Source organism: Gadus morhua, chromosome 9 (genome assembly GCF_902167405.1).
Source record: "Gadus morhua chromosome 9, gadMor3.0, whole genome shotgun sequence".
Lineage (NCBI taxonomy): Eukaryota > Metazoa > Chordata > Actinopteri > Gadiformes > Gadidae > Gadus > Gadus morhua.
In genome coordinates this window covers 10,197,078-10,207,077 of record NC_044056.1, presented here as the reverse complement: position 1 = coordinate 10,207,077, position 10,000 = coordinate 10,197,078, and the positions used below count along the sequence as shown (strand labels likewise).

General features: G+C 54.1%; 2 protein-coding genes across 5 annotated transcripts in view; one reads left to right on the top strand and one right to left on the bottom strand.

Moving 5' to 3' along the window:
- The window catches only part of rag1 (recombination activating 1), a 7,473-nt gene extending 803 nt beyond the window's left edge, over nucleotides 1-6,670 (top strand). The window contains exons 1-4 of one of the 2 annotated variants that reach the window (XM_030366305.1): nucleotides 1-224; nucleotides 1,319-1,717; nucleotides 2,132-3,282; nucleotides 3,879-6,670. The exon at nucleotides 1-224 is cut by the window's left edge and continues 36 nt beyond it. In XM_030366305.1, the coding sequence (XP_030222165.1) occupies nucleotides 1,341-1,717; nucleotides 2,132-3,282; nucleotides 3,879-5,644 (3,294 nt within the window). In that variant the 5' untranslated portion in view covers nucleotides 1-224; nucleotides 1,319-1,340 and the 3' untranslated portion in view covers nucleotides 5,645-6,670. The remainder of the gene's footprint in view (nucleotides 225-1,318; nucleotides 1,718-2,131; nucleotides 3,283-3,878) is intronic. The other variant, XM_030366304.1, reaches the window with a different exon arrangement.
- Nucleotides 6,671-7,064: 394 nt separating this feature from the next.
- The window catches only part of rag2 (recombination activating gene 2), a 3,104-nt gene continuing 168 nt past the window's right edge, over nucleotides 7,065-10,000 (bottom strand). Inside the window, exons 1-2 of one of the 3 annotated variants that reach the window (XM_030366308.1) lie at nucleotides 9,430-10,000; nucleotides 7,065-8,995 (exon numbers count right to left, since the gene is read on the bottom strand). The exon at nucleotides 9,430-10,000 is cut by the window's right edge and continues 168 nt beyond it. In XM_030366308.1, coding sequence (XP_030222168.1) covers nucleotides 7,293-8,906 — 1,614 coding nt within the window. In that variant the 5' untranslated portion in view covers nucleotides 8,907-8,995; nucleotides 9,430-10,000 and the 3' untranslated portion in view covers nucleotides 7,065-7,292. Of the gene's footprint in view, nucleotides 9,000-9,429 lie in introns of all 3 variants that reach the window. The other 2 variants (XM_030366306.1, XM_030366307.1) reach the window with 2 other exon arrangements.

Genomic DNA, 10,000 nt, shown 5'->3' with positions numbered 1-10,000 from the left:
CACACACACACACACACACACACACACACACATCCTGCCCAGTCTCAGCTGTTTGTCTCAGGGTAGATTCAGTAGCTCGTGAAATAATAACACAGAGAGTGAGTTGAGAAATGAAGGAGGATGTCACAGTGATGCCTGGCGGGCCATGAGCACATGAAAGGACGGTCGCACAGGGATGGATAGCAGGACCTGGGTGAGGCCGGCGGGCCGCTGCTGGTGCCATGGTAAGACCGGGAAGCGGGATCTCAGGATTCATAGGATCTGTTTGATGATTCGTTGCCTATCCTATGAACTTCACCGTGAGGGAGCAGATCAGGCGAATGATATAAGAATCGATCCATCGTATCGTTATCGATGAGGCTAGCAGGTTCATCACTGTCTGTCAGTAGTTTGGGCTGAATCTTAGTCAATTTCTTTGGGGAGAGTTTTATTATTCAGTTTTCGTTCACCTTCCTCAAAAGAGCCTTTTCAAAGTGCCTTTTGAGGAAGTTTGATAAAGGCTTTAAGGGTTTTGGAAGTCATCAGATGTTCCTGGAACCATAACAAAGAGAATTTGACTGTTGAAAGAAAAGTGAATTTGCAAAATTAGGCGACTTATTGCATAAAATGAAATTCAATTATACAAGTGAAATGAAAAACGGCATGAGAAACGCTTCAGGTACGAGAGGAATTAATTTGTGAATGTATATTGTTGCCCGAATTAATGTATTTCACGTATTTCATGAGGATAATTAAATTCCTCTTCCAGAGTGGTAGGGCGGTGTAGGTCAGTGCTCATTACCATACGGGCGGAGGGATTTGAGGCTGCTTCTCCTGTCCTAATTCAAACTGAATGGAGTCAGCTGCGAGGTTACGCCGTAGTCTGAATAGTGTCAAGGCACTGTGGGCATCCAAGGGTTTTTATAACTAAGTCTCCTCTACATCCAATAATAGGCTTTTACAGCCGGCTGAAAAAATGTCATACTCTAATAGACGATGAAACTAAGCCCTGCCTGTCTCTCTCGGCCTCCATCTCTCCCCCATTCTCCCCATCTTTTCCTATTCTATCATTATCTCTCCACACCCTCTCTTCAGATGTCCCCCCTCTCCTCTCCCCCTCTCCTCTCCCCTCTTTCCTCTCCTGTCTCCTCTCCTCTCCCCTTCTCTACTCCCCCCTCCTCTCTCCCCTCCTTTCTCCTCGCCCCTCCCTCACCTCTCCTCTCCCTTCTCCCCTTTTCCTCTTCCCTTTCCTCTCCTCTTCGCTCCTCCTGTATCTTAAATACATCCATACCATAATCTCCTCCCTTGTCTCTCTCTCTCCCTCTCCTCCCTACTCCAGGCTGGGACTCTAACACCGCACCATGGCAGTGGAGAGAGGCAGTGTCCAGGCGGAGCAACCGGAGACCGACTGCCCGCGGTCATCCATGCCGGATGAGCTGCAGCATCCCTACCTGAAGTTCTCCCACTGGAAGTTCAAACTGTTCAGGGTGAGGTCCACCGACGAGGACACCATGGCCTGCGAGACGGCCCCCAGGATCGCAGCCCCGCCGGAGGTCCTACCCGCCCCCGCCGCTGCCGCTGCCATTGACCCCTGGTCGGGGGAGGAGGGTCACCTGGGTCTCCCTGGCAGTGTGATGAAACTGTGTCTGGGGGGGAAGAGCAAGGAGAACGTGGAAGGGCCGGGCCACAGGGTAGATCGTAAGCTGCAGGAGATGGACCTGCACATGGAGAAACTCAGGTATGTGTGTGTGCGTGTATCTGACTGAACTATACTATTCCACCGTGTACAGATGTGTGATATGGTGTCACTTTGGCAAAGTTCATCTTTATTTAAGCCCTCTTTAAAAGGAACTATGAAGGAACTATTTTGCATTCAACGCGTGGATGCTAAATTGCACAATTAAATGTTAATGCTACTGGAAGAAGCCTTTTAAAATAATTACATTCTAGAGAAGGAATGCAAATAAAGTTTCATTATGAAAAAAAAGGAATACAAATAGACTCATTATTAAAAAAAAGAGAAATATATTGTAATTTATTTCAGGGCTGGGGTGAGGGATATGGCTGCATGTCTGTCTGGGGGGGGGATATGGCTGCATGTCTGTCTGGGTAGTACAGTAGCGTTTCACCGCTGCTTGTGTTCCCCCTGCAGGTGTCTTTGCCGACTGTGTGGCTCCGCTCTGCGGAAGGTGAAGGGGCCGGAGCGCGCGGTCCAGGGGGGTCTGGGGGAATCGTGCCGGCACGCCCTGAGCAGGATGGGCTGCAAGTTCACCACCTGGCCGGACGTCATCCACAAGGTCTTCAAGGTGGACGTGACGGGGGACCTCGAGAGCGTCCACCCCCCGTCGTTCTGCCAGCGCTGCTGGATGACCGTGATGCGCGGGGGGGGGTTCTGTAGCTTCACCCCGCTCCGGGTCCCCGAGTGGACCCCCCACTCGGCCCTGTGCTCCCTCTGCCACGCACGGAAGACCTCGTCCTTCCAACGACTCGGCCGGAAGAGGAAGAAGAAGAGGGGGCCCTCCAGAGGCAAGACCCTGGCGAAAAGGTGCAAGTGGGACCCGTCTGACGGCACCTCCAGCAGCGATCGGAGACCTCTCAGACCCGTGTCCCAGCACCGCCACCACCACCCAGGCCCCGGCCTCCAGCCCCAGGCCAGCACCAGAAGGCCGAGGGAACACCGGGTCCAAGGGTTCACCCACTGCCAGAGAGATCACCTGGGCACCCGGCTCCTCTCGGAGCAGCTGCCCGTGGACCTGGTCCGCTCCGTCACCTGCCAGGTGTGTCACCACCTGCTCTCCGAGCCGGTCCAGGCCCCGTGCCGGCACGTCTTCTGCCACGGCTGCATCGTCCGGTACTGCCGCGCCCTGGGCCCCTACTGCCCGGCCTGCAGCCAGCCCTGCTCCGCCTTGGACCTCACGGCGCCGGCGAACGTCTTCCTGGCGTTGCTGAACTCCCTGCCGCTCCGCTGCCCCACCAGGACCTGCGGGGAGCAGGTGAGGCTGGACGGGTTCCGGGCCCACTGCGAGGCCCATCAGCGGGAGGACGAGGGCGGGCGGGGGACGCCGCCGCCGGCCTGCGACGACCTGACCCCCAACAAAGGAGGGCGACCCCGGCAGCATCTGCTGTCCCTGACCCGCCGGGCCCAGAAGCACCGACTGCGGGGGTTGAGGTGCGAGGTGAATCAGTTTGCGGAGAAGGAGGAAGGTGGCGACGTGAAGGCCGTGTGCCTCACCTTGTTCCTCCTGGCGCTGAGGTCGAACAACGAGCACCGCAAGGCGGACGAACTGGAGGCCATAATGCAAGGTAAGACGTCGGTGGAAGAGTCTCTAAGGTCCCTTTCTGTCATAGAGCCACACAATCAAATAAACGATAAAGCTTTCTAGCCAGTGAAGGACATGAAGTGAGTCGAGGTTCCTGCTTGAAAAGCCTTTCACGACTGTTTTATTTCCGTCTGTTATTATGTTGACTACAACCCACCCCCCCAAACCCCCTTTCCCACTCGCACATGTTCTGTCTTTCATTTGTCTCTTTGTCTCTAGCTTTCCTTTTGATGCTCAATAACAACCCTTGTCATCGGGCTGTTAGTATCACAACAACATCAGCCGCTCTTGTGTCTGCAAATTACGAGGGGCATGCTCTGGGGAATTGAGACCAGATGGTGTCTGTTTTAATCTGCAGCTAATTCATCACTTCAGCCGCTCTCCCCCTGTCACCCCCTGACCCCTCATGACATAGGATACGACCAATTACTGAGATGTCTAACGATGAACATCGTACGAGAACGGTGCTTTGTATGACATTTTGATGAGACCACTAATCCGTACTAATATAGTCCGTTCTCTTCCCCCACTGTCCCCTGTCTCTCTGCTGGTCCCCCCCCCCCCCCCCCCCCGCTGCAGCCAGATGCTTCGGGCTGAACGCCGCCGTGTGCCTGGCCATCCGTGTCAACACCTTCCTGAGCTGCAGCCAGTACCACAAGATGTACCGCACCGTCAAGGCCACCAGCGGCCGGCAGATCTTCCAGCCGCTGCACGCCCTCCGGGCCGCCGAAAAGGAGCTCCTCCCGGGGTTCCACGCCTTCGAGTGGCAGCCGGCGCTGGCGAGCGTCTCGCCGTCCTGCCACGTGGGCATCATCGATGGGCTCTCGGGCTGGGCGGCCTCGGTGGACGACGCCCCCGCCGACACCATCACCCGCCGCTTCCGCTACGACGTGGCGCTGGCGTCGGCGCTCAAGGACCTGGAGGAGGACATCATGGACGGGCTGAGGCAGCAAGGGCTGGAGGACAGCGCCTGCACCGAGGGCTTCTCCGTCATGATCAAGGAGTCCTGCGACGGCATGGGGGACGTGAGCGAGAAGCACGGCGGGGGGCCGGCCGTCCCGGAGAAGGCGGTGCGCTTCTCCTTCACCGTGATGTCCGTCTCCTTGCGCGTGGCCGACGACGGAGAGGAAGCGGGGAACGCTGAGGAGGTGATCATCTTCCAGGAGCCGAAGCCCAACTCTGAGCTGTCCTGTAAGCCACTGTGCCTCATGTTCGTGGACGAGTCGGACCACGAGACGCTGACCGCCGTCCTGGGGCCCGTGTCGGCCGAGCGCAGCGCCATTAAGCGCAGCCGCCTCATCCTCTCCATCGGCGGGCTTTCTCGGCTCTTCAGCTTCCGCTTCCGGGGATCGGGCTACGACGAGAAGATGGTGCGGGACGTGGAGGGCATGGAGGCCTCCGGCTCCACCTACGTCTGCACGCTCTGCGACTCCACCCGGGCCGATGCCGCCCGCAACATGGTGCTCCACTCCGTCACCCGCAGCCACCAGGAGAACCTGGAGCGCTACGAGACCTGGAGGACCAACCCCTTCTCGGAGTCCGCCGACGAGCTTAGGGACCGGGTGAAGGGGATCTCCGCCAAGCCCTTCCTGGAGACCCACCCCACGCTGGACGCGCTGCACTGCGACATCGGCAACGCCACCGAGTTCTACAAGATCTTCCAGGACGAGATCGGCGAGGTGTTCCAGAAGACCAACCCCAGCCGGGAGGAGCGGCGGAGCTGGAGGGCGGCTCTGGACAAGCAGCTGAGGAAGACCATGAAGCTCAAGCCGGTGATGAGGATGAACGGCAACTACGCCCGCAAGCTGATGAGCGTGGAGGCGGTGGAGGCGGTGTGCGAGCTGGTGCCGTCGGAGAGCCGGCGCCAGGCCCTGAGGCAGCTGATGGAGATCTACCTGGAGATGAAACCGGTGTGGCGCGCCACCAGCCCAGCCACGGAGTGCCCCGACCAGCTGTGCCGCTACAGCTTCAACTCCCAGCGCTTCGCGGACCTCCTGGCCTCCACGTTCAGCTACAGGTACAACGGGAAGATCACCAACTACCTGCACAAGACCCTGGCCCACGTGCCGGAGATCATAGAGAGGGACGGCTCCATCGGGGCCTGGGCGAGCGAGGGGAACGAGTCGGCCAACAAACTGTTTCGGCGTTTTCGTAAGATGAACGCCCGCCAGTCTAAGGTCTTTGAGCTGGAGGATGTTCTGAAACATCACTGGCTCTACACTTCTAAATACTTGCAGAAGTATATGGAGGCTCACAAAGACTCCGCCAAGGTTTTGAACGCCTGCTTTGAACCGGCTGTGGCTGAGGGCGATGTGGATATGTGTCTGGATGCTCCAGGTTTTTAACACGGCCAATTATACTCATAATATACTCAATATACTATCTATTTTTTATCAATTATCATGTCTTTCATTAAAAAGAATACACAACGTTTTATACTATATTTTGGATGTGTAGCAGTTGTGTATTTTATATGGGTCGATTTATTATTGTGTGCATTTATCTGCACTACTATCTACATACCATTTCAATATACACTTTAAATGATGTGCAACACATCGCCGAGGTTCACAGAGTGCAGATATAAGAGACTGGGGGCTCTTTGGTGTTTCCCGCTGAAAGGTTTTTTCTCTCTCCATCCTCGGATGAAATATGGAGCAGTTTATTGTATTGCACGGCTATGGCACATTTATACATTTATACAGAGAGATTATTTATGGAAACAGATGAAACCACTGTAAGTCATTGCCTAGAAATTGTGTTAGAGTCCCCAGTTATGGCCCAGGTATTAATATATCATTTGGGCTTGAACAAAAATGGAATCACAGAGACCAAAATGATCTTTGCTTCACGAGCGTCCTCTGAAAATGATTACTTAGTTCTCTGGTTGGGGTCCCTGAGGGACATCGGGTCACTTTGAACCAATTTTATCTCCTTTACTTGTTTTGCGCTGTGGGGAGAGAGAAATAATATGTATTCTACCTCAGAACATGAAATAGACCGTACGCTGACCTTTTGTTGAGACAACAGAAACACTGCACGGTTTGTTATGAAGCATTACACCCTGTTGTCTTTGTCCTGAGCATATTTCTTGAGCCCCTTATTATACAGTTTATCATGCCTTATTTTGCATATGTTTTCTGCTTGTGGGGACTTACAGAGGAAGGTGAACCAACAGAGTGGAAGAAAGCTTTTCTTTGCTCGATTGATTGATTGACTGGATTATCTTACCTCTTGCCTCGTCTTTTATGGACTGGATACTTTTTATATTTGATCGCTTATCAACATATTTTCTTGCTGTCTATTTTCAACATGTGTGTTGTATTTTCCAGAATAAAGTTATTCAAATAAATTGTATGTTCTGAATAGTATTTCTGACATGTTGTTGGACTTCATAAGGCACTGCATTGAATTTCATTTAATGAATTTGTTTCAAAACTAATTATCATCCAAACGATACGCTCAGAAAGCAAACAACCTTTCAACCTCAATTAGAATCCAATTTATGGTTAAATGTTGTGACATAAGATGTCAATTATTGTAGTAACAAGCTTTCTGTGTATGTAATGGGTTTACACTCATTACGATGTCGGTGTAATGTGTGCACTGTGTTTTGTTTTGTTTTAAAAGAGAACCGACAGTGGAAATAAACGATATAAACTTTCCATCAGCGATTAAAGAAGCTAGTAAAAGACAGATTTTCTCCACAAAATGGATCCTTTTCATTCGCAGACCGAAACTATCAGACAGCGAGGCAACGCAAATACATTTTATTAATTCATTTTATTACAAAAGTAAATCCAGAAAATTAACATTCAGGTTTGAATGAAAACAGAAGTGAATCCACACTTAACCACGATAAACATAACAACTGCTCTGAAGAGGGGGATGACTGGGTGGGCAGATAACGCACCCTGATGACACCACCACCTGCCCCCCACCCCACCACAACCACCACCACCACAGTAGTGCCTCCGCTGACGGGCGGAGACGTCACTGGAACAGCCTCCGGAGGAAGCTCTTCTTGGCCGGGCTCATCTTCAGCATGGGGGTCTTCTTCTTCTGGCTGCTCTTCAAGGGGCTGTGCTTTATCGGCAGCACCTTCCGTGGCGGGGTCATCTCCTGCCGCGGCAGACCCCCGTGGTCCAGACAGAAGTACTTGGTGCTCCCCCAGGACAGCTGCAGCAGCAGGCTCTCGGTCAGCTCCATGCAGCGCGCGTGGACCCAGTGGCCGTCCTCCGGCCCCCGGGAGCAGAAGATCATGGCGGGCCGGTGGAGCTCGGTGGAGTAGTACGGCTCCCAGGTGTCGGGGTCCAGCTGGCAGCCCGTGCAGCACTGGCTCCAGTAGCCGGCCTGGGACTCGTCCTCCTCGTCGTCCTCGTTGTAGGTGTCCTGCTCCCCGTCGGTGCTGTCCTCCAGCTCGTGGGGCTCCCTCCCGAAGTACAGCTCCTCCGAGTCCTCCAGGGGGGGCGACTCCTCCAGGTCGGTGGACCCCTGGCTGCAGCCCAGAGCCCCGCCCCCCGTCTCCTCTTCCTCGCCCTCCTCCTCCGACCGGAAGCCCACCTCGTAGAAGCGATGCGCGTCCTGCTGGGTGGCCTTCCCCTCGGACGGGACGCCGATCAGGGCGCTGCCCCCGCCCGCGGCCCCCCCGAACCAGGTGCGGCTGTGGGCGATGTCGGCCGTCCAGGCGGGGGCGTCTACCGCCTCGAAGCGGATCCCGTCGTCGTCCAGCACCGCCGCGCTGCACTCCATCCTCTTCTGCGAGTCGGCGCCGTAGCCCCCCAGGATGATGTACCTGTGGGCGGGGCCGGGGCGGAGCACCACGGCGCTGGTGGAGGACCAGCCCGTGTCCAGGGTCTCGCAGGACAGCGCCGGAGCGCCCTGCAGCAGCTCCACCCGCAGGCGGACGAGGCGGGGGGGCCGGGCGTCGGAGGAGGTGGAGTGGCCGCCCAGGAAGTAGACCGAGTCCTCGCGGGCGAGCGCCACGTGGAAGGACTGGCCGTCGCCGAGCTCCGGCAGGGTGTGTGCCGAGGAGCAGCCGAACTCCCGGTCCACCAGGAACACCTGGGGCGGGCAGTCCACCACACTGTTCCAGCACTCCGTGGTCCGCTCCCCCGCCGGCCTGTAGGCCCGCCCCCCAAACAGGACGCACGCCGTCTTCCCGTGGCTCCGCACCACGCTGAGGCTGTGGCCGTAGCGCGCCCCCGGGAGCTCCCCCGCCAGCTCCTGCTCCCGGCAGCGCAGCGTCAGCTTGCGGTTGCACCCCCTGCTGTCCACCGTCAGCAGGTACATGCTGGCCGAGATGTCGTTGTTGGGGTTGCGACCCCCGTGGATGAGGTAGCCCTCGGGGAAGCCGTCGCGGGGGTCCATGCGGGCCACGGCGGGGCAGCGGAGCGGCGGGATGTAGCAGGAGTCGTTGGAGAAGGAGATGGCCCTCAGCTTGAGCTTGCCTTGCATCCGACGCACCGCGAACACCCCCGTGGGACACGAGCGCTTGGGCCAGCCCTTCTGGCCGAAGAGCAGGACATCCCCGTCCAGCTGGAGCAGCGTGCAGCCCGGTTGGATGAGGCTGGCGCAGTTCACGGGAGTGAGGGGCTGCAGAGACATGCCGCCGCTGCCCAGGTGTCTGCGTGTCAACAACAACACACAGAGTAATGATGCCGGCCAGCTGTGCCTTGTTGTGCTGTTGGAATTCACTGTCTGAGCAAAACAACAAGGGGCTGTTGGCTAGCTTCCATATCTTAATGATTTTAAGTATTTGACGAACATACAGTCAATGAAGGGTAAAGGGTTCTTGCAACATATAGTTAACGTTCAATAATTACATGTAATGAACACAAGACATCAAATAAGACTGCGTATGCTATTAATGTTACACTACTATATAATATAGTAATGTCCAGGTTATACTTTATATTGGCATTTTTTGTAGTTTCATATTATTAACGCAACAGCTGAACATGCATACATTGTAGTTGGGTATATATATTTGAATATTTCATCCACAATTTAAGCCATTTTCTACAACTCAAGACGGGACACACGTTGTAAATGCAATCAAATCCCCAAAGAATTGCTCATGATTTTCATAATCATAGAGTATGTTGAATAATAAGTTATTTCTGCTTACCCTTGAGCCCGAGACGTGGATCTGGAATTCTTCTTTCCGGAGAGATAAATTAAAGAAATGTATTATATTAAGTTAGTCTCTGGATGGAGGGACCTGAAGTGTGTTCTTATGTGTGCTAACTTTGACAATGACTGCGGATGACAGAGCTCCAGACGCTTCATTGGCCCAGAAAGACTTCCACATTTGAGGTTAACTGTGTGTGACTGCAGTTTACTGGCAGGTGGGCTTCCCCGATCCATTCAGTGAATCATCTCACTTAATATTATTGAATAAACCAGAATGAAGCCGATATATATATTAGACTTTATAGAGACGTTTCATTGCCGTTGTTAAACCGGTTCCACTGGGGACCTCGGCGTCGAGGATTGCTTTGGAATATTTTTGCCAGCCTTATTAAGAATTTATTTTCTAAATTTACAGAGAAAGAACACAGATACTAAGCAGTAGTGTTGTGCTGGTAGCAACAACGATCATGGATTAACCACATGATTCTTTCTATCAAGAAAGTTACCTCTACTTTATACTATATTATTAGGACTTAAGCTCCATTTTAAAAAGTCGATGGGAATGA